Source organism: Antedon mediterranea, chromosome 1 (genome assembly GCF_964355755.1).
Source record: "Antedon mediterranea chromosome 1, ecAntMedi1.1, whole genome shotgun sequence".
In the NCBI taxonomy this organism is placed as follows: Eukaryota; Metazoa; Echinodermata; class Crinoidea; order Comatulida; family Antedonidae; genus Antedon; species Antedon mediterranea.
Genome location: NC_092670.1, coordinates 32,154,230 through 32,178,874, shown reverse-complemented (window position 1 = coordinate 32,178,874; position 24,645 = coordinate 32,154,230). Strand labels below are relative to the sequence as shown.

The 24,645-nt window shown below is 33.5% G+C and overlaps 2 protein-coding genes and 1 long non-coding RNA gene across 3 annotated transcripts; all 3 read left to right on the top strand.

Moving 5' to 3' along the window:
* Positions 1 to 1,689: 1,689 nt before the first annotated feature.
* Positions 1,690 to 9,071, top strand: LOC140044155 (kelch-like protein 7). Its single transcript, XM_072088635.1, has 8 exons — positions 1,690 to 1,716; positions 2,122 to 2,268; positions 2,695 to 3,303; positions 3,548 to 3,719; positions 4,010 to 4,414; positions 4,530 to 4,740; positions 5,341 to 5,438; positions 8,546 to 9,071. The coding sequence occupies exons 1-8, from the start codon at positions 1,690 to 1,692 to the stop codon at positions 8,845 to 8,847; spliced, it is 1,971 nt and encodes a 656-aa protein (XP_071944736.1). The 3' UTR covers positions 8,848 to 9,071.
* Positions 6,142 to 7,926, top strand: LOC140049119 (uncharacterized). The gene is made up of 3 exons (XR_011845186.1): positions 6,142 to 6,396; positions 6,984 to 7,194; positions 7,304 to 7,926. It is a non-coding gene; the product is annotated as an uncharacterized lncRNA (long non-coding RNA).
* A 4,699-nt stretch (positions 9,072 to 13,770) lies between the features above and the next one.
* Positions 13,771 to 24,207, top strand: LOC140063680 (3-oxoacyl-[acyl-carrier-protein] reductase FabG-like). Its single transcript, XM_072110136.1, has 9 exons — positions 13,771 to 14,009; positions 14,902 to 15,041; positions 15,791 to 15,883; positions 16,590 to 16,728; positions 17,318 to 17,358; positions 17,566 to 17,635; positions 20,953 to 20,989; positions 21,713 to 21,767; positions 23,354 to 24,207. Exons 1-9 carry the CDS (start codon positions 13,976 to 13,978, stop codon positions 23,519 to 23,521), a joined length of 777 nt encoding a protein of 258 aa, XP_071966237.1. The 5' UTR covers positions 13,771 to 13,975; the 3' UTR covers positions 23,522 to 24,207.
* The last annotated feature ends 438 nt before the right edge of the window (positions 24,208 to 24,645 follow it).

Here is a 24,645-nt window from a genome sequence, read left to right as displayed (position 1 = left end):
GCCCGTATTCTTAAACCGGACTTTAGTCGTAGTTCAAGCTAAAACTAAAAAAATGACGTCATTTTAATTCATAAACCGAACTTCAACTAAATCACCGACTAAATCAGGCCAACCTTGACTAAATCGAGACGGATTTTGATCGATTTTTTTAGTCCTGGAGGGGGCGGACTAAATGGTCGACTAAATGGTTTTTAAACGATGTTTATAAAAAACGTAACAGTCATTGAGTTGTTATATTGGCCAGATATTGAAGAATGAAATATCTATATTTATATTAGCTTAATTAAATATACATTGGTATAAATTATAATAATGAAAATCATCTTTATTTACAACTGTATACAAATTACATTATTTTCTTCGCGCAAGTCCGACTTGAGCTACGTCACGCCATAGCGACAATGGGAGATGCGGCAATTCACCACGCGATGGAAGGTTTAGGGGGCCTAGCGCTTTCTTGTCACGCTATGAAGTGCGTGGTTCGTCGCGATCATACTTTGTTGGGGGCCTAGAAAATATAAAAGTTACCGTACCGCCATGGTTCCTAAATATATTTTGTAGATTTTGTTTGTTGTTAACCAAAAGTACTTCACTGTTAAATTAATACTGATCTTGTTCTAATAATTAACGATTAAAATTATTTTTCTTGTGTATAGTCCTGATGCGTAAAAAGTTTTGTAAGAAAATGGAAAGTGATATCAATGCGCAAAATTTCGTCTGCTCCACAAATACTCTCTTGTCATTGGCCAATGTATAGCCTTTAGTACCCAGACGTGTGAAACTCGACTAAAAGCTCGACTTCATTAAGTCGAACTGCAAACTTCGACTACTTCGTTTTTGAATCGAATTTGAAGTAATAGCTCGAACTACGACTTTTCCAAGTCGAACTTCGAACTACGACTAAAGTCCGGTTTAAGAATACGGGCGTCAGACTGTTTTATAGCAATGGTCTAACAGGGGTGGCTTTAGTAAGACCGTCTATCAGATAAAGCCGGCTTTAATCGGGGAGTTAAGACCATTAGTTAAGACTGTTTTATAGCAATCCGCCCCAGTATTAATTTTCCTTAATATCAGATTTACAGCTACCTTGACATATAAAACAATGTTCACCATTGACGTATCTGTGCATAGAATTGATTTCCACTAGTAATAATTATAGTAGGGTCATCTTTTATGATCTTTGTGTAACAGGTATTTAAAAATAAGTAACTATTAAAGACTCTTTATTCTGAAATACAATAAAAAAGCATACCGTTTCCCTGCTTGTAACCTTTAATTACAATATCAAAATATAATGGTAAAGATCTTGTAATTACTTTTTGAGTAATCCTGCTAACAAACAAACAAACAAACAAACAAACAAACACACAAACCAAACAGATCAACATACTTGGCCAATTTTCAATTTGGCCAAGTAACAAACACACGCTACCGATTACATATACCTCCTTGGCGGAGGTAAATAAATTATATGGATAAAGTTTTTTTTTTAAAGTATGATGCATAATAGATTCAAAATTTGAAATATGATTTAAGAATTAAATGTATTAAGTTATCATCACTATTACCTCAGTAATAAAGATAACAATTAAAAGATTATTATCGTTACATCTGAAAAAATACATATACATATTTGTGTACATCGATTTAATGAATTATGAGTTATTATGTCATACAGTAATTAGTATAATGCCTATAATATTTCACAAGAAAACCGTTTGTTATACAACATAAAGCATTATCAATCTTATGAACAAAACCACTAATTTATATAAAATTGATATTTTGTTACAAAAGAAAGTATTTTCGGGAAAAAGAAATACTTATTTAATAGGCCATGTTTCCGCAACAAAAAATAACCGATAATTATCCGATAAATTAACCGACATGTACAAAATAAAAAATTAACCAATAAAAGTTCTGTGGAAAGTGATTGGAATCAATTAATTGATTCCAACATTAATTTTGTAAAGTAATTGCTAATTTTAAAATCGAAGACAAAGATAAATTAAAAACAATAAACTCAAACTAAATAAATTGATAAATTTAAAACAATGTACAGTATTCATTCGTTACTTAAATAGCTCAGAGAAGTATTGTTATTCATGATATTTAAATTAGCATATCTTCACCACGTGTAATCAGAATTTGCATACGGCACGTTTGTTAGAGAATAGACAGCCTGTTAGAAACCTGATTACATTAGATCTACGGCTTACAGCAGGAAGGTCTGGAAAAAGTACTTGTCGAGTCACAGTTGTACAAAAGGTAGGGTAACTAATCTAGGTTTTGTCTACGCTTTCATTTCTTTGTAAAATGAGGAAAAAGATATTAAGTAGGTTAGTATTAGTAGTAGTGGGAGTTTGTGTACTGTATTCAGACCTATATTTTGCTACCTAGTATTTGAAATACAAACACGGAGGAAGACTGGCGAATATGCAATATATTATTATAGAGCAAATCCTAATGTAGAAACATTCCATGCAGTTCTACTATTTAACCGGTAAACTTCCGTTGTAAAATGGCGGTTTACAATATTGTTCCGTTTATAAAAAAAAAGACAAATAGTGTCGGTTTTTAGCAATTAATGGTTTTTTTTATTATATGATATATATTCAATTAAAGCACCTAACCACCATCGTGCGGAAAATCGTAAAAAGAATAGAACATTGGTTTTTACAAATTATTTTTCAGAGATACAGTATGAATGGGAATATCGAAACAAACAAGACTAACAGTCCTAATACTGTGTCTAGACGACGGTTAGGATCTCTTACTACAATCAACAAAATGCGTCAAAATACAGAATTATGTGACGTGACAATCTTAGTACAAAACGAGACATTTCACGTACACAGACTCGTAATGTCGGCATGTAGCGAGTTTTTTCGTGTCATGTTTAATTCTACAATGACTGAATCGTCATCCAAAACTATTCAGCTTTCGAACTATGTAACTCCGGCCGCCGTAGGTATCATAATCAATTTTGCATATACTGGTGAATTGGATATTCACCCGTCGAACGTTCAAGAAGTACTGACCGCTGCCCACTACTTTCAAATAGATGATGTCATACAAAGTTGTGTTTGTATACTTTCCAATGAACTTTCTATATCGAACTGCCTTGGAATCTGGAAACTTTCCAGTTTTCTAAACTGTGAAAGTCTTAGAACTGAATCTGAAACAATGATATGTGAATCTTTCATCGATGTGTCCAAAACTGAGGAGTTTATGCAGCTGTCACTTGAAGTGTTGCTTGAGTTGTTGGGAAAAGATGGCATTATGGTCCGCAACGAAGATGAGGTAATGTTTAATGTCAAAAGTGTTTGTTTAGAAAGTTATCCAATGCAAAAATAGATTAAAAGTAATACAATAATAACGGCCTTTACTAAATTCAAGGAAATCTATTGTAATTATGCCTCTTGTTACTTCAGTAATATTTTGTTTAAATACGCTGATAATTGCTTATGTTTCACCAATTATTACGTTTTTTCTTTGTAGTTTCTACATAATTCAAGTGAAATACCAAGTGTATTGAATCTTTCAGGTGTATAGAGCAGCAGAAAGGTGGTGGCTTCAGGATTCAGCAGTTCGCGATGTTGATAAACCATCCGTATTCTTGGCTTTAAGAACTCCGTATCTTTCAAGCGCCACTCTCCACAATGTTTGTCAAGACGAAGACATAATTGTTGAAAAAAATTGCGTCAAAAAGATATTCGGTAGGCTCAACTTGTATTTTTTTTTTAATAAACCCAAAACATTTAGTCTTTCATAAGTCACAGACACTGCACCGATAACAAGCAGCAGCAGAGCGTAACGATCAATGCCTACAAATCGATATACCCGGCGATTTGGATTGGTACTGATGCCAAAAAGGTTACCGTACTATCAACTTTTTTGTTTTTGTAAGTCTAAATGAAATATCCAAATATTAAACGCATTCAAAAGGAGAGAAAAGTCAACGAGTCATTAGTAATTAGTAATTGTATTGTATTTTTTATAACTTTAGAGGCAATTTGGTACCAAACGCTTGGTCCAAACAGAGATACCGCAAGTAACATTCCACTTAAGGACCCTGTAAAGCCTCGCATCAAGAAGTCGAACATTCAAGTGGCCTTTTTATCTGGACATCAAAACTTTAAACACAAGTTGTTCGATCCCGTGAAACTTATCTGGGCCGATGCAAAACTTAAAAAGTTGGAACGAGTTCGATTCACGGCGACAAGTGTCTCAAGTCGTGTGTACATTTTTGGAGATGTTTCATCAAGTTCTAGGCCTACAGATATAGATATGTTTGATTTCTCTACTATGCGATTGACCACTGGTCTCTTAAAGCTAAGCCCACCAAGAGATTCTGTAGCAGCATGCACAGTGGAGGAACAGTTAGTTGTCTCCGGAGGATCCAGAGACGAAGGTAACCATTTCATAGTGTTATTCAAATGAATTCAATTTGTTTACAGAAATGTTATGTAGTTTAATGAAATGTTAACATCCATCAAACCGTAATAAACTGGTTTAATTTTTTACAGGTAGAAAAACAATTCGTAATTGCGAGTATTATGATCTAAGAACAAATACTAGATTGGAAATTGCACAGATGAATAAATCACGCCATCGTCACGGACTAGTGTATACCAATGGGTTTGTGATGGCATGTGGTGGCTACATCTCAACCAATCATGAACACGGTCCACTATATGAGTGTGAAGTAATGGTGGCAAACCCAGTACCAACTGGCAGGTAAAAACATATGTTTTTCAAGTAAATTAAAGAGCTCTGAATTTCTCATTTCAAATAGTTCCTGTAATTTGGAAGAGGGCTACCCATTATTAAATATTATAGTTTTAATGAAAGTGCTTATGCTTATGCTATGGTTGGGTGTATTGTGTACACCCTGTTGCTAAGGCAGCAAAATGGATCCGTTTCTAAAAGAGTAAAATGGAGTAAATTACAATTATTAGTCTTACAGTATAATAATATCAGTTCGATTTTCTAAAACAGTCGATTAGGCTACATAGTTTCCTTACTAACAATGGCCTGAATAAAAAATGACGTACGTTTTGGCTTTACTGTATAGTCTTACAAAGTTTCACATTGAACATTCGTGTATAGGCCTAGTAATACTTATGTACGCATAAGGTATTATTATTGTAGTGCTGGCCAAAGTTTTCTAACGCGTGTAAGAATAGCAATTCCAGCGATTTGTAATTTCACAAATAGTGTTAGTTTATATTCAAGAATCAACTATTCAACTATTTTACGCTAATTATCGATTTCATAGTATGCGCTTAAGTATGATTCGGGTTGTGAAAGTACATTTTCTCTACTCAAATATTTTAGATGGCATTTGTTGTCCGGATTACATTTTGGTAGAATAGATCTAGGACTTGCAGCTGTAGATGGAAAGGTATTTGCTATTGGTGGACAAGATAGAGATGGTAAGTTCAATATATGTAGACTTAATCTCTATCTACTATTGTAAAATGATAAAGCTGATGGCGCATCTGCTGCCACCTACCAAACTATCTACACACTTAAAACTAAAGGTGCAATAAAAGGTGCAAACCTATAAAAGGGTGCTAATTTGCGCCTTTTTCTCATAAAATGGTGCAGAGTTCATAAAAGGTTTATTTTTGCACCTTTTATATCGAAAAATGCAGACAAGTATAAAAAGGTGCAGAACTGCACCGCAAAGGCCCAAGTAGGCCATGGTGACTGTGTGACAAATAAGACCTATTAGATTAATGAACGCTTCTTGATATGTTTAACTTAGGGCTTCTAAAAGCTTAAAAGGTGATGATAAGAACATTTTTTTTAGAATGACATTATTGTGGTAAGTTAAAACAAAAATAAGAAAGATTAATAATAATATAGATAGGTTTGTGGTGGGGACAGCTATCGGAATTCGAACAAATCTTTTTTTTACGGAACATTAGAAAGTCGCTGGCTTGTAACTGAAAATTAAATACCTTTAACATGATAAATTCAAAGGTTCAACTGGGCACCCTATAAGGTTTAACATCAGTTAAAAGGTGCATAATAGCACCTTTTTGTACAATTTTTGTACAAGTTTCGTACCGTATGCGCACGCAAGATGTCTGTAAACAATTGTTAAAATATTGAATTTCAGAGGTTATTTACTCTGGTTTGCTTAAGTCTAGAATAAGTAAACTTTTCTTTCATATTTAACAATATTATTAGAATATCTAATATCATAATGTAGGCATCTGTTCTAAATTTATTTGAAACAGGAATTGAACAATAATTTTAAGCGCGTGCGGTTGTTAAACATGCAGTTTGAATTGAGGAGTTTGCGCCCAAAAAAATCAGGCTATAAAATTAAACTAGGCCTAGGCCTAGCTCCCACACCTCTCCAGTGTAGGATAGCTGTTAAAAGTAAGTAACGAAGCTTTATAGGAATGTAGTTTGGTTGTTTTTATTAGATTAATTATTGTATAGGGCCTAGGCTAGTAGGGCCAGGCCTATAAGCCTAGGCTAGGCCTAGGCCTAAATAAAACTTAAAAATGATAGGCCTAGCTAAATAAATAAATAAATAAGGCTAGCTAGAGGCCTCCGATCCTACCTAGCCTATCTATGCGGCCTCTATTAGGCCTAGCTAGGCTAGGTTAAGCCTAAAGTAGGCAGTCTAGAGGCCTACTTAGCCTACAGTAGCCTTTCGGGCGGGGGCTAGACCAGGCCTAGCCTACTTACCTGGGTCTAGCTAGTAGGTTAGGCATAATAGGCTAGCTATGCCTAGGTTATTTACTAGGTAGGCGGCGGCCTACTAGGCCCAGGCCTAGACCTTAAACTTAATTAAAAGCAGTCCTAGGCCTAGCTAGCCGGCTAGGCCTATAATTAATAATAGGCCTAGCTAGGCAGGCCAGGGGCCTAATTATTAATATTAGTTATTACAGTAGCTGGGTATTATTAGGCCTAGGCCTATATTAAATTCTTATACACATTATCATTATTTTTAATTATAGTTACAGCCTACATGATGTCATGGAGGGATAAAATAAGTTTAAAACATGAAAGAGCACCTCTGCTCTAATCAGCAGCAATAAAGATGTTCAGAAAAGGAGAAAGAAATGTGACCACATGTACTGTAATACTCTAGTATACAGGGCCTACTATACTACGAGCTGAGGAAAGGGAGAGGAACATACTTTAAAGTATGTGAAGCATGTGGTCAAGGTAATTTGACTTTAAAAATCAGAACAATGTCAATAATGTATTGTATGATGTTGTCATATTAATGATAATATTAATATAATAGTTTCCCTTCCTATTTCATGCTTTTTAGGAAAGTACATAATCAGGTGAAAATGTTCGGAAAAGGTGAACCAGACATCAAGAACACTGTTTCAGATATATGGGGATAAGAAGAGAATACTGCCAAAGATGTCATCATTAGATAATTTTAACAATAGGCCTATTGTTGGTTTGAGAAGAGATGGCCACACTCTATTTAAGGTGCAGAGACTGGTAATTGCCATCCATTAATTCAGCAGTTGAATTGAATAATGTAATGTTTTAAAGTTGAATAAAATTATACAAAGCTTAATCAATATTTTTTGTATTTTAGTGATTTTTATTTGTGCACCTTTTTAACAGAAATTTGAATCTTAGAGGAGCATTATTGAACCTTTTATTAGGGTGTAAAGTTGCACCTTTATTTAGAGGTTGAATTTTGCTCCTTTGGGGAGCTGCTATTGTTGCATTTAGTTTGCACCTTTTAGGGTAGAAAATTACACCTTATATGGTGCAAATGTGAACTCCAAAGGAGCATTATAGCACCCTTTATCAGGGTTCAAAATTGCACCTTCCGTCAAAGGTGCAGTTGTGCACCTTAAAGGGAGCTGCTATTGTTGCATCGGTTTGCACCTTTTTAGGTAGAGATTTGCACCTTTTTTTTTTAGTGTGTATAATCAACTGTCTTGTTGGGCTCATGGGTAAATTATAGGCCACACGGTCATGTCATTGTATGGTTTTTGTTATTGATTTTAATTTGTTAAATCCACATTCATTGAGTTTGTCCAATTTTTGAAAGCAGCTTCCTCAATGGAAAGTGTTCTGGACGAAAAGGTGTACGAATACATTTTCTTATTAAACTTCTTAAAATGTTTTTTGGCATAATGTATTGCCCCACAAAAACATGAAAAATGAAGATTAATTAAATCAGACTTTAAATATTATTTTGTAGTTTTAATAAACATAATCACTTTCGTTGAAAAAAACGAAAACAAATGTTTTCATTTCTAAAATGACAAAATAAATTGTTAAATTCAACCAAAAACCCGGTGTCTGGCAGTTAATTAGACTTTTTTTTCTTTAAATTACCCTTTTTCAGGTAAATAATTTTGTTTCCATCCAATTTTTGGTCAAAATGAATAACTATTATGTGTAAATGGCATATTACAATTTTTTAGGGGAACAATACATCTTTAAGATCGCAAATAAAAATAAAATAAAACTACGACGAAATAGAGATTGATACACTGCAGATAAACAAAAATATAGATGCTCTTATTTTAATTTTGTTTAGGAGCCATACTAAACAGTGTAGAATATCTGGATATTTCAAAGTGCTCTACAACTGAAGATGTCAAGAACTGTAATTGGAAATTTGCTACGTCACTTCCTGTTCCTCTTACCAAAGTCAAGTGTACAGTTGTTGGAACTTCCATTTTCGTGATAGGGGGTACTGTAAAGTTTACACCTTATCAAGATAGACTAATGTACGTTTTGGAATATCAAGTGCCAGATAATTGTTGGAGACTCCATAAATCAACCCCTGCGTGTGGAAGTACTTGGGGAGCCGTAGTAACTGTAGATCTCTGTGCATAATTATAATATATGAATTTAAAATTCAAAGTTTGCTAGTTTGATTGAAATATTATAGTAACGTATTAGTAACTAGTTTTATCGTTTGTAAACAGTCGTTTCTTGAACATTTCACATTTTGTAATTGCACATATTATAGTTATTTTATTTTGAATATTTGTATAGTTATATTTTTATGTGAAATTCTTATATAAGTAAATGTATTTTAGTATTTTAATTGATATCAATAAAGTTTATGAGATAATTATATGATTGATAATTTTGTATTTCTATTATTTAATATTTACTTACTGTGATGGCGCTAGTTAGAATGACACAATTGTCTACTGGGTCCCGTTACGTGTACAGGAGAACGGATGATACATGACGTCATGCTATTGTAACAACCAAATTGTAAATACTAAATGATATATGAATCACTGACCAACATCGTTACTAAACACGAATTTCACTGACTCTTGGAGTTTCGCCCCACACTCAATAATTATTTTAGAATGTAATTTTTTTCTCCAAAATAACTGCTTGGAAGCTGTCTAGAGGTCGCTAGGTTGATAACATGATGTTGATATCTAAGGTTTACGGAGTGTTTTTATAATTGTTGCATAATTGCATAAATTGCTTGATTATTGATAAAACAGAGTTGGCAAATTGACATTCATTTGTCATTTCTTGATTTTCATAAATGATTCACTATAAATGATTAGTCACGGTTTTTTTAAACAAGTTTTGCTGAAAAAATTAGAAAGCAATCGGTCATTTATTGAGTAGGCCGATTAACGTCACTACATCGTTTTCATCGAATGATTCTCTGTATTCAAAATTTAGATTAATACGTTAAAATAACAATCTGATTATAGTAGAGATTGTTACCAAATTGGAATCTCGGAATTATGTTTTGTTTATCCCATTTCAGGGCGATATCATTTAGAATAATCTTTGAAGCGCCGACATTATTAGTAATAATTATAATTGTTCAGATACATGGAAAAAATCACGATTCTGATGTTAAGCATTTTGAATGTTTATTTGGTAGCTAAAAAATAAAAGAAGTAGTTTTGATCGTAAAACTATTGTAATGTGACAAGCTTGAATAAACAACAATGCAGTTAAAAAGTTCAATTGTAGGCCTAGGCTCAGTTAACATAAAGCAGTTGATGTTATAAAACATAGCCTACATTTCGAATCGTGTTGTTCACAGAAATTGGATAGGTTACAATGCTGACTCGACAGCAGACGGAAATCCAATTTATTGTCATCGAATCTTATAAAAATAGATTATAAATGTATGACAGCCATATATTCGATTTGAATGTAGTTTGGATATAAACCGGATATTCTATTTTAAAATTCAAATCCAGAGATACTTTACAGAGATTACGTTGGAAATCAACTACAGACCGTGAATAGAACCTTGGTGATAATAATTATAGGATGCGTACGTTTATCTATATCTGTTCTACATACAACTCGTTATAATCGTGTTCAGTAGTAGACTATTCGTGTATTTGAAACGCCAACTCAACCGCAAAATTCCAGAAATACAGAGATGCATCATTGTTAGCGTAAACGTCACATGAATTGTCTTTCTTTGTACGCGATTTCATTTCTAAGGCCGACGGGCTCCTAGACCGGTAATTGGGTTGAAATCATGGACGGTCCCAGACGTCTTCTACATTGGATATACATGTTTTTTACAGTGTAAAGTCAGCCAATTCATATGCAGTATTATAGGTGTCTTTTCTATTGTGTCGAATAATAATTGGAGTTATAAAAAATGATCAAATTTAACGAAAGTTATATAGAAGAAGAACCTGATTGGGAATTTGATATATTTGTTTATTGCCGCATTGTGTACATAATGTGCGCTGTTATTGATGTCATTGGATTCTGTGCGAATTTATTTACTATAGTTGTGCTGATTAGTCAACGAAAATTACGCAAAAAACATAATACTTTTGTTATTAACTTAGCGGTTGCTGATTGTATGGCGGGGTTTTGGGGATTTCTCTGGAACGCGTTTTTTGGCTATCAACACATTTTGAACGATAGAGAGTTGGGGATCATTGGAATTGCTGTCTGGTGTATGTTTGATTATGTTATCATGGCATCCATTTTAAGTATATTTGCTGTTTCTTTGGAAAGATTTTCAGCTGTGGTGACTCCATTAAAACATGCCCGATACACAAGCCAACGAACTTTAATATTTTATATTATTTTGATATGGATTTTTTCAATAATAAATGCTTTTGATCATTATGCTCGACCGAAGTTTTGCTATCTTGAACGGTCGGTGATACTGGTAATTGTGGCTTTAATTTGCTTTATGTACATACCTATATTTCTAATCGCTAAAAAGACTGTTGTCATTAGCAGAACTGTTCGCAATAAAGACAACATTCACACTGCCATGCGTATGTTAAAAGTGTTTGGACCAATAGTAGCAGTTTTGTGGTTAAACATGTTTCTCCAAATTGGAAATGTTATATCATGTGAACATAAATATGTTTCGAACGATTTTATATCGTATTATGTTTACACATTCTGGGCATCTTATGCCATAAACACAGCTGTAAACCCTTTCATATATTGGGGGCGCCAAACAGAGTTCAGAGAGGGCGCTTGTGACATGTTGCGGGATTTTAAACTTATGTTTCGAACTTTACCAAATAATAATAATAATCAACATACCACCACTGTTACAATAAGAGATATTTAAACTCTAGGATTTCAACGTGTTTTTGAAACTGCAAAATTTGTAATAAAATATTTGTGAAGTGTCTAATCTTGGTAGAAAATTACAAATCAAGTTTCTGTGATTTGTTTATTATCATTCATTAAGGGGTAGCTCCAGGTATATTATTTATTATAAAATGTCAACGTTTGCCACAAATATTTAATATAACCCCACTTTTTTTACAGCAGTAAAACAGAATAAGTCATTTTAAAAAGTGGGTAACTATTTTTACTGAAAAAATGTTACTGTAAATGTATGGTTGATTGATATTCTTGTTAACCTTTAACCTTTAACATGTATAGCATAAATGAAGGTCAATCTTTGTCTATCTTATAACATTACGAAACAGTCATGCACCACCACTCATGCCAAACACTTATTATGAACACTTGATCTGCTTCACCATCGTCGACAAAATAAATAGTGTTATATTATCAATGTTACAAACATTATATTTATCTTTTTTTAAAACACCTCGTATAGTAGTTACCCTTTAAGCGTTCCATCTAGAAAACCCCTTCCAATAATTGTGTTTTCCCCCGCCTGTGTGATATAAAACCTGCTTATGGTTGGTTGAAAGTTAATTGCCACCGTAGATATAAACTCCCGCTTTCTTATTTTGATTTTACCGCGTAGCGATGTTTGGAGCGCTTTGCGTCGGTTTAATCAATTTAAAGTACAGTTTATGAAATATGAATCATATTTTTGATGCAGTTATTGTGAGATAATGTGGCAAAATAGATACAAAGCCCATTACATCTGTGAACTTAGGATTAGGCAATTTAATATATGTTTTACGTTTAAACCCCCAAAACATAAAAACAGTTTGTACGACTTAATGTAGGCCTACCTTTGTATGTAACCTTATATTAATGCACTTAAGTCAGCCTTTATTTCATCGAAGGTGAAAAGGACACATATACGTAGGCGCGCCTACGAGTTCTTTAGTTTGCTCTTGTTAAAAAATCTCAATTTTTAAGTGAAACCCAATTCTTTTGTTGAAAATAGCGTACTTTAAAAATGTCTCTTTGTAAAGTGTTTTACTTCTTTAGGATTAGCCCATCTGGCATATTTCTCACATTTCTTAATCTATCTAACATGTTTGATAGACTTTGATTTCAGTATGATAATTCCGTCTAATTGTGGCTAGTAAACTTATCTCAGACAAAAAATACAATGGTTTATGATGATGGTTACATTAGAGCAACGTGATATAAATACGATCCAAGCAACGTAAACCAATATCAATTGAAATTTACAGCTCATTTTAAATTTATCTTATACAGCTTATTTAGGATGTACATTGGGTCTTATATACTGTTGAAATCCTATATCCGTGTACACACTGAATTATACGAGGACCGGAAACGAGATATTCGAATACACCATTTGAGCGCACGAGATATTTGAGCACATGAGATAGTCGAGAACACGAGATATTCGAGCACACGAGATATTCTCATGTACACGAGATATTCTAGCATACGAGATATTCTCATGCACACGAGATAACCATGCACACAAGTTGGCACACGAAATATTCATGCACATGGGATATTCGAGTGCACGAGTTATTCAGTTGTAGGTCTAGTACAACTTTAGTAGATAGTTTTATTCGCGGCAGTTTTAAATAAAACTGAAAGAGTGGTGAAAGATCATATAATGGTATGAAGTGTAACGTTGAATGCCATTCATGTGTCACTTGCGAATAGATCTACCGACACCACTCCACGTCGGTGTTGCATATTTACTATGGAACATTTTACTTCCTATAGCCGAAAAACGATCATACGGGTATAATCAAAACGAATTGGTTCATTTAATGTATATAGTTGAATATGTACATATACTATTAACAATAATAGTCCTTAGCTTGTCCCATTTCATTAGTATGTATCTATATCGTTTAAAACATGTATGTAAGGAGATGCCACGCTGTCTGTCGTTATTACGAATAAAATAAATCAGCATTATGTTTTGTAATGTAATCAATTCAGGTAATTAAAAAACCTTTAGGGCACAATTATTTGGAAACTTTGCATTATAATGACAGTCTTATATTTTCTTTGGACATAAATTGTACAATAATGTAAACATAAAAATGAAACGCAAGAAGACACGAATTTAGCAATATAACCAAACATTTTAAGCGTATATACAGTGAGAATAATATACTTAAGGGTAGGGCCGTGTTGAAAGCAAAACGCAAAAGCCTCGGACCGTATAAAGGCGTTTAACATATACCAGTACAACTAATAATTTATTCACATGTTGGTGGGTTCTATCATAGTACTATTCTGCTGGTATGTGATTTATATGTTATTTACACTTGTGAATTAACTGAAGACAATCGGAACGAAATTAGTATATCAAGACGTCACATAGACTATCACAGTGATGACATCAAGAGGGAAGGTTATTCTGATTACAGGTATATTATAGGCTTATTGTCATATCATTTTCTTTAATTATAACACTAAGCTTTGAATGATGTTATGGTTTGCAGGCTTGTTGTAGAATTTAATATTAAAGGCCAATTTACATAGAATTTGTATCTATCTTGAAAGGAAACCAATCGTTTGCGTTGTGTGTAGCCTAAATAGTAATAAAGAATAACACAGATTCTATATTGTTATTACCGTTACCGCTCGTCTGTGTAAATTGACCTTTAAAGCGTGGTTCCCACTAGCGACGCAACACAAGGACGTAACGCAACGCAAGTGATTTGACCAATCACAAGCGATGGCTTATTCGCTTGTGATTGCTAACTGTCTTAGTCTGGGCTCCAGACGGAGTTTTTTCTTAATATTAGTAAAAATATAAATATTTTTGCACATATGGCGTTTCATACGTGTATTACTTGAGTTTGGATAACAAAAATCGCGGTCGAAATAAAAACAAATAAATAAAAAAAAAAACAATACAGACTTGGGGCAAGTCTACTAACTGTCTATAACTTGCTAATTGTCATTGGTTAAAACGCTTGCGTTGCGTTTACGTCCTTGCGTTACGTTCTAGTGAGAACCAAGCTTAACGGTATTATAATCACATACAACATTTTAAAATCTAGATTAAAGAAAAAAACCTAACATCCACAGAAGTGTTGCCTGCTTAGTATGCTAATTATCACTGTTAGGCCTATTCTACCAGTCACCCGAATCGTTTCTCCATCACTATCCATTTAGGCGATATATACTGATGTGTCAGTACGTCAATGTATTCCCGCCCTTTTCGTCTGTCGGGTCTGGCTGGATACACTTATTCTCATTGTAAGACACTGCACTCGTTTTATGATGAATCGTTTAATTATTTCTATTTTTTAGGTGCCAGTTCTGGCATAGGAGAGGGAACTGCAAGTGAGCTTGCTTCACGTGGTTATCAACTGTCCCTTACTGGAAGAAACCTAGAAAGACTTAATGGAGTGAAAGACAAATGTATTCAAGAGGGACTGAAAGAAGACCAAGTTGGTTCCCTTAATTTCTGATATAATAATGTTAATCATTAAGTGGTTTAATTTAACGTTTAGCTTTAGTCTTACTGAAATTGTACAGAAGTGGTATTTATTAGAAGCAGTTTGTTGTTGATTCTTAGCCGACTAGTAAAGTATCATTACGGTCATTCATTATTCTACTGACTGATATTTAATTTTGTTTTAATGTTGATGAGTACCCAAATACCTGCTAATTATTTGCATAAAGAAAGAGTAAGCAAAATGGCGTAACCACAGTAGTAGAATAGTAGAATTATGGTGACCTCTAAGCATGTTTTTATGTGTGTAATTCATTTTAGGTAAGCATTTCTCTGTGGAGAGCCTCTCGACGGTTATTTTTTATTAATAACTTTTAGGTGATCGTGCCTCATTAATTTACTGTTGTAGTGTTTTATGTCTTACTTTGTACTTTGTTTGGCGAAATAAATGATATGATATGATAAGAACACGTACTGAAGGCAAAACAGCCAAGATAGTTTAGGTACCAGCTATAAACAAAAAGAGATTCATTCTTCTTTTAATTACGAACGAATTTTGGAATTACAGATATTGATAGGCAATTATTGATAATTTTCTGAAAGCCATAAAAAGTCCATAATGCTAATTAAAAACTAAACCTTGTCTTCATTATCTTAATTGCAAATGACATTCCATCTTTAATTATCTTTATTTTCGATTAGGATTATGTTTTAATCTTTTCTGTTGTATACTTGTATACATAGATTCTTGTTGTTCAAGGCGACATGTGTAGTGATGAAGACGTCGAAAGGATTGTGAAACAAACGGTTGACTTCTTCGGATCTATCTATGGATTGGTAACCATATTTTTAAACATTTGAATTCAATGAGTTCTACTCTATACAGACTACAAAATATAGGCCTAAAGATCTTTCAAATAACCGAGTGGTGGAGCCCAAATGTTTAAACTCTATTGTTGTTGATTCACCAGCTTAAAATCTTGATCTAAAATTTGAAATGTTTAATATACTTTTATAACCTTTCTTTCAATAGTAGGCCTAAACTTACTGTTTTAATGATTCGTTTGGGGTTAGCTTTCATTTTGAGTTTGATTATCAAATATAAAAAATAAAAATATATACAGGCTGTTACTTTGGATGTAACATTTGGACGTGGATTTTGAATTTGTATCCTTCACTATTATTAATTATAGTAACAATCCTTATCAACTTTCATAACAAATATATTGATTATATGTTTCTTATATAATAAACCAAAAGGCAAATTACTGAAAATGCTGTGGGTAGCAGTGGTTGCATTTCAATAGAGACACAAAATAAAATAAGCAAAAAGATAAAAAGAAATTGAAGAGCTTTCATGTAACATTACCTTTTCATCAGTACAAGTGAGAGAACTTATAGGGAACATGGAAAGAAATATAGAGAACGTGGAGAGAAATAGAGATACAGATAGACATATGTACATAATATTATAATAGTTACTTATATTTTCTAAATTAAATAAATCTTGACTGTTGTATCATGATCTGTTTGTAATTCATAGGTAAACAATGCTGGTATTCCGTGTCCTGGAAATATGCAAACGTTAAAAATGTCCACTTTTGACAAAGTGATGAATTTAAATCTTCGTTCTGTGATCTACATCACCAAGCTTCTGATACCATATTTAATCGAAACTAAAGGTATTTGATCTTATTACTTAATGAACACATGATACTATGTTTATGTTATATAAATATTTTATTCAAGAATTTCTAAGAATTGCTTGTTGTATTATATTTTACATTGAAACACTTTCATTAAAAATAGTGGTTTTGAAATTACGTCAGAATTGTACTCCACACATAGCAAAAATGTAGATGTTTCAGTAAATGCAACAATATTCAATCTTTACTGATTATTCACTAGGTATATATTGACAGTCTTCTGTTGAATATACAAACGTTTCAAGATAAATATATTTTTCAATGTTCTTGTTGAATATTCCATATTAATGTCAAATAACAGTTAGTAATTTTGACCAAAATTTGATTTAAATGTAATTAAAATAATAAAATAATAATTATCTGGAAAAGTCAAATTGACAGGAAGTCAATGGGGTTTTGGTTTACTTGATTTAACTGTGAAATGGCCTATTCGAAGTCTTTTTATTATTAATCTTCATTTTTGTATGTTTTATGGGGAGGGGGGAGGGGAGGGGACACTACATCGTTAATACTCGATTGCTGGGCTCGCATATTACTTTATTTAAATTACGTTTTTATTCTACAGGTTGCATTGTCAATGTTTCTAGTGTGGCTAGTTTAGTATCGGTAAGATTTTAGCAACATTACAATAAACTATTTTATTATGACCGCGATCTCTCTCGTTACGTTAAAATGTACATGAAATAAATATGTTATCGCTTGTATGTTATTGTAGCATGTGCTACAGTTAAATACTATGTAGATTCCTTCCAACCATTCTAGAAAAGATAATGCTTAGCATCATGTAATGATCCATAATAATTATTCTTACAGACCGATTACAACCCTATCTACAGCATGGCTAAGGCGGGTTTGGATAAGTTTACTTCGAACTTAGCAGCCGGTGAGTTATTTTGAATTTTTTGTATATTTTCAAGATTTAAGATTCAAGAAATGTTATCGGTCCATTTAAAATGGAAATTCATTTTGCTTGGCGTAATTAAGACAATAAAACTACAAGACAAATACATCAAATTGCCATTTTAAATACAGTTAAAATGATTAAAATTTAAAACAAAAATTATTGTATTACAGTATTGAGTTATCGTCGAACATTTGAATTATACATATGAATGCTATTTACAACTAATTACTTCCTAGTTCACATATATTAGCTGTTTTATGGTCGTATAGTCTAATGCCACATTTATTAAAATAATTGTAACAGTAATGTAATGGATTTCCTGCTCTGGTGCCCCAGAGGTTCTGGTGCCCCAGAGGCTCTGGTGCCCCAGAGGCTCTGGTGCCCCAGAGGCTCTGGTGCCCCAGAGGCTCTGGTGCCCCTGAGGCTCTGGTGCCTCTGAGGCTCTGGTGCCCCTGAGGCTCTGGGGCCCCAGAGGCTCTGGGGCCCCAGAGGCTCAGGGGCCCCAGAGGCTCTGGTGCCCCTGGGTTTAGCCAGTGAGCCGTTTACGCCACTGCAGCAATATCTAAATTTCCTTTTATATATTTAATTAAAAATATTTTGTTATGATATAATTTTAATAGTACGTTTCAGTACGTTACATTGCATTCATTTATAGTTAAACAACTTAAATACTTTTATATTCAACATACTCGTACATCCTCTCTCAACATAAAGACTTTTTAAAATACTTCTACCAAACAACCCTCTTTAACTATTCGCAGGCCGGTGATAGTGTATTTAGTATTTGTCTTTTGTCTTTGTATTTCCAATTGAAGATTAATAAGAATTATTTTAAAAATACGACCTTGAGTTAACGATATTACTACATTTTAATTATGCATACAGTATATTTTCCATAACTAATTCAAGTCGGCAACAAAACACAATCCTAAATATCTGGTCTTGTTATTATTCCAAGGTATCATTAATTAAGTTAAGACTTTCTCGGAGTATCACACAAATCTATGTTTATTTACTGAGCACAATACAGCAAAACATATTATTTATCGTAATATGACTTATTAATTTGGAAATATTATGACTGCCATGCAAAATGACGTACATCCTGGTCATACACTGACTATACCTAGTATAGTTTTCAGATCAGATTCAGATTCGAGTTATTAAGTCATTCATATAATAATATAGTACAAATATAATTGTTTTCTTGGCAGAAAAACGCACAAATACACACATAATATTTAGATTCATGATCAACATGGAACTTAACAACTGATCAAGCAATATAAAATACAACAGACCTAATGACCTATCCTTAGAACTCATTGTTGTATAGACTAATAGCGCTAGGTAAGAATGAAAATTTATGTCTATTTGTTTTAGCTGCAGAACTGTTGTTAATCTTCCAGATCTGGTAACTACTAACTTATTGTAGAGACTGAGATTCATCAGCTAAAATACTATTTAATTTTAGATATTTATGTCATCTGTACCCGATATAGGCCTACATTTCAATCACGAAAGTTGTTATGATAATGTTCAAACATTTTAAACCAGTAGTAAAAAGTGTCAGTACAATTTCGTCAGTTTATGAACATTACCTTATATAGGCCTATACTACATGTAGGCCTACACGTCAGGGAAGAGTGAACACTCTTCCCTGATGTACATTGAATTCAGATAAAGTTTTCAAATTAGTTTTAGTCGTGTCGGTCGGTCAGTCGGTAAACACTAACTCAACTTTGCGCACGCGACTGCAGCCATGTATATGACCTTGTTATAGTTCGTTTTTAGTCGCGTGCAACGCGACTTTACAGCTCACTATGTCGGTTGGTTGGTCGGTTGGTCGGTTGGTAAACAATAACTTCTATATGACCTTATCTTGATATCAGTTTAATCTAGCTAAGTCAATTTTTTACAGTATATTCCTTATGGCCAGGAATCAACGTGGTTGTGTTTTCACGGTGCGCAATAAAAAATTACGCGGTCTACGCACGATTTAACGAAATCACGTTTGTAATCAAGCATGAATCACAAATAAAATTGGGTACTTATAAATTTCAGGGCATAAATCATCATAATGGCAATACAATTACGTGCGTAGCGCATGTAACGCATGCGTACGCGCGCTTAAAATTTTCCAAATTGTCAACATTTATTTTCGATGAAATAAGAGTACGTTTCAGGCAATTTTAAGCGTTTAAAAAATTGCCATGAGTGCGCAGTTTTTGCACGCGTACTGAGCGTTAAATGTTAATACGCACTCTTTTTGACCGATTTCTGTTTTCTTGACTTACTTTTCAAATCGAAATTACGTTATACGACCACGTGAAAAGTGAAAAATATAAATGTTTTTAAACATTTTTAAACATGTTCAGCAATTTCGGTCGGTTGATCGATCGGTTGGTAGGTTGATAGGTCGGTTGGTCGGTCGGTTGGTTGGTAAACACTAACTTGAGCACGTCACGCGCCTGCAGCCATCTATATGGCCTTGTTCCTTTACATCGAAATATGTATAAATTAATAATAAATAATTTTGAATTTAACGTCATTTTTAAACGATTTACACCTTTAGCTGTCAATATTACACATTATACATATTATTTGTCTGTCATAGCAATTAGTCAATTTCCGGATGTCAAAATATAGATTTTTATGAATAATATTGTAAGCAGGCCATTTTCAGTGGCTGAAATGCGGCCTTAGGTAAAGGAAAATGTCAAACAGCATAACCCACGTCTTGCGGCCTAGTAGTAATTAGTAGTTATCTATATAAGAGTATTCAATCATAGCCAATGGTCATTCTCGCGTCTTAAGCCTAAAGGTCAGTTCCTGGGGAAAATGGTTTAACGTCGGTTCTCATACTGAGACCAACTATTTTCTATAATTCTGTGTAATGATGTGGTTAGTTTACACAATTACAGTGGAATTTGTGTCTTTTTAAACAAAAGATAAAATAATGGGTAGGCCTATAGAAACAAAACAGAGAAACACCATGTCGTCGTCGTTATTAAGATATGCGTATAAAACTCTGCATGTTTAAAAATATGCAAACATTTCACAAATACAATTGACATATTTTATTTTGAAATCGTCGCAACATTAAGATAACCATACATACAATGCTCTCTCTGCTGAGACCCTTTCTTCCGATTCGGAAACCGATGATAGAAAAACACCAATGGAACTCTAACAATCCCACATTATTAGTGTTGTATAATGTTAGGCCTATATAATAGAGCAAGCATTTCACTATAATAGAAAAATACTCTTTAATCAATGTTGTTTATTTTTAGATTTGGCGAAACATCAAATACGTGTAAACGCTGTCAAGTAAGTTGATTTTCTTCTTCTTTAAGGCCATTACATTTTGATTTCGTTGCCATTGAACTTACAATTGGTACTGTAAAAGTTCGACTTATGCATTGATAGACATCACACTTATGACACTCATTCCCAAAAATCAGATAGGAAGACTGGGTCAAACTTTTGCTCCTGTAGGACACGTTTAAAAACATTTGCCACCACCAGGAACAAATCTAATACTATACAACAATATAATGGGGAATGGGATTGTCTGTTCTATTGGTTTTTTTCTATCATCGGTTTAAAAAGGGTCAATATCTCAGCAGAGAGCATTCGATTTGCAACGACGACACCTAATACACAATGTTAGGTCAAGTTAATTCATTGTGCCCACTATATATACTCGACACAGTTTTGGTAGTTTTGTTAAGACGACGACAAGTGACAACAGAATGCGTAAGTCGTCGCAAATCGAAAGCTCCATAATATTTAACTTTTCTATGAATATGAATTGAATATGAATTGAACATTTTCAAGGAAATTTCTATACTAATTCCAGTCTGTGTTATTTATAGCTAGCATAGCATATTTAATCAAACCTGTAGCCTGTACATTGATCTAAAAACGTTGCGTCACTGCATTCCTAATGGTATTTAATCAAGACATATTAATTGTCTCCGTTTAATTCAAGTTATTGTTCACATTATTGCGAGCGGCTTCTTTTATGGCCTGTTGTTTCTACATTCACAGCCCTGGAGTGATAATTACTCCGCTATATGATACACTCGGCTATACTTTGGAACAGGTAAGTTAGAGAATGACAAACCATAACACACTTTTAAAAATGGATTTATTAACCCGTAAAACATTAGTAATAAAGTGTATCACAGTGCATTTCAAAGTGATTTCTCATTTGCTAATTTGAGACTTTGCCATTATTATCAAATAGCATTGCGAATGTATTCACCGCATTGCTTTCGCAAAATATCCAATGTTACAAGTTGCCATATAAGGAATTGACAGACTGGTCACGTCAATGTGACTGAAGAACTTTCAAAACTGTCAAAATACACCTTCGGGAACTACAAAAAGTAGTGTCCCTTGACATGATGTGAGTAGTGGCTTTAAAACATATACCGCTTGTTCAGTGTCCGCCTTAATTGAGTTTTCCCTTATGCTTGGTTCCCACAAGAGACGCAATACAAGGACGTAACGCAACGTAAGTGAATTGACCAATCACAAGCAATGGATTATTCGAACTGTTGCTTGTCATTGGTTAACACGCTTGCGTTGCGTTTACGTCCTTGCGTTACATTCTAGTGGGAACCAAGCTCAAGTATTCAAATGGTGAGGGCTTCTTATCCTGAGTAGGGGTGGGAGCTGTTCTAATTATTAAAACAAAACAATTATCGTTAAAACATTGTGGAGTTTACTACGAAAACTCATTACCCTAATCATTTTCGGGAAAATGATCGTACGAATAAAAAAAATTATATGGTTATGACGTAGCACGCTTAGCCTATTCTAATTTGTAATTTGATGTTCTACATTCACTTTCGAATCTGGTTTTTCGTTTTGATGAATAATGATAATATTGATATTACTGTTAAAAGTAATGAATTGTGTCTCTCTGCAAGCTGCTATTAATATTTAGAAACAATAATAATGACTCTACTGAAATATCTAATGAAAGCCCATTAATGAAACACTGACTGGGGAATACGAGTCTCCTCTGTCAACCCTTAAATGACGTCAGATATAAAACAACGTTTTACAGTAAATCTTATTAATGGCAATTCTACGAATCCCTTATTATCGCAATTATTAAAGCTCTGTCTACACTATCAAACTACTTTGACAAAAAAAAGTGTAATGTGCACTAATATGGTAGTGATACACCCAAATATGATAGTGATATGACGTCATCAAGTCCATATATGGACAAATCACATGTTTGCCACATAAAGTGTGATATTGTGGACAGAACATAAGAATATTTATCCGTATTGTTTTTCCACGTCCTCAGTTAAAATTTAATTTTTATATTAGTGGCATCCGTCAGATCTTTGTTTTAAAGAATTATTTTGAACAATAATTACAACTTACGCGCAAAGAAGTGTGAATACATGATCTTTAATAATCTTGTATAATATAGCAGCTAGCTTTCATTTCGGGGCGGCAGCGGGCGAAAATCGATAATGAACGAAAACGATGCGGCTTATGCATGCGCAGACTACTAACATTAATACCTGTAATACTAATATAGTAGGCCTAATACTGTACTCTCTGTCTGCCTCTTTCCGTCAACATTCTCGCGCTATTTTTATAGGAATCATAGTAATGTATTTATTTTCAAATAACTCTCGGTGTATCTTTCTGTTCAATATCCAGGTGGAGAATGCTAGTAGAATTGGTCATGCGATGTGTCGACACGGAGAAATGGCAGAAGTAACCAAAGCAATTGCATTCCTTATATCAGATGATTCGTCATTTATTACTGGTGTGCGTTTACCGATTGATGGCGGCAGGCATATCATGGTTAAAAGTGAAATACTGTAACACTTATTATTATTTGTTTTATATTAATTATAAAGATAAGTGGCCCGAAAGGGCTTCCGTACATTAGGTTTTCAAAGGAGCGTATATTCAATCAATACACCCACCCTGTTTCACATCATAAGAAAACGGAATTTTATACCATACTCTTATTTGCGTTGGTTAGTAATGTATGTGTTAGCTTACGGGGCGCCGAATAAGACAACAATTATAAATTAAAGATTCTGTTAAAATATAGTATGTATACAAAAACAAATATTGTATTAATTTATTCAATACAATCGGACTAAATAACATTTAAGAAATAATAACTTATAATATCGAAATAATTACACAGTACTTTAATTAATTTACTAAATTTTATATTTCAGCAGTAGAAATACAATACAGTAGCCTACTACATAAACCATTTTGTTTTTAATACAATACATAAGAAAGAGTAAAGTAAATATATTTATATAAATGTTAATTATTAATATAAGTAGAATATACTTTAATACTGAATACATATAAAAAGTATGACGTTATAACCTTTTGTAAAACAAGCTTCATAGTTTTTGTTGGGCAGTCGGTTTGTAATGTACTGTAATTAATTTATTACACGCCATAACTAAACAAGTTGAAATAAAGATGTACTTCACGTTTTTCCCATTGAAGAAAATTGTATATTTAAACCAGTTGTAAAATACTGAATACATACTGAATAAAATATTTGACTTAAAAAACGATGTTCGGTTGGTTATTTGAAAGCTGTGCATTAACTGTCTGTTATGCTAAATACACTACATTACTCATTTCTTGTAGATGACGAGTACTGTCAAAACCAGGTATGGCATGCTACAGTCTACAGTTATACCTCAGTATAGGTTCTTGACCGTGTTTCGAATTAATATTTCTTTTTATAAGTGGCCAAGGATTACCAATAGTAAATTAATCACTGTCCTATCAGATAGGTGGCAATCCCCCTGATATGGGTTGCGGACACTCGCACGTTATGGCACATTGTCGCTGTCCCTATTTTGTGAACCAGTTCACCTGGGTAACACCCTACTCATCTCGTATGATGAACTGGGTTCTGTGCACACAGGTTCTAACTGACACACTGGGCCTACAGTTTATAGTCCTTA

What these genes read in the sequence shown, in the direction of transcription:
- LOC140044155 (XM_072088635.1), top strand. Translation starts at nt 1,690, where the DNA reads ATGCCTATAATATTTCACAAGAAAACC. An exon ending in TAATATTTCACAAGAAAACC is followed by an intron (nt 1,717 to 2,121) that starts GTTTGTTATACA and finishes TATTTAAATTAG; the next exon opens with CATATCTTCACCACGTGTAA. An exon ending in TGGTCCGCAACGAAGATGAG is followed by an intron (nt 3,304 to 3,547) that starts GTAATGTTTAAT and finishes TGAATCTTTCAG; the next exon opens with GTGTATAGAGCAGCAGAAAG.
- LOC140063680 (XM_072110136.1), top strand. Translation starts at nt 13,976, where the DNA reads ATGACATCAAGAGGGAAGGTTATTCTGATTACAG. An exon ending in GAAGGTTATTCTGATTACAG is followed by an intron (nt 14,010 to 14,901) that starts GTATATTATAGG and finishes TCTATTTTTTAG; the next exon opens with GTGCCAGTTCTGGCATAGGA. An exon ending in TACTTCGAACTTAGCAGCCG is followed by an intron (nt 17,636 to 20,952) that starts GTGAGTTATTTT and finishes GTTTATTTTTAG; the next exon opens with ATTTGGCGAAACATCAAATA.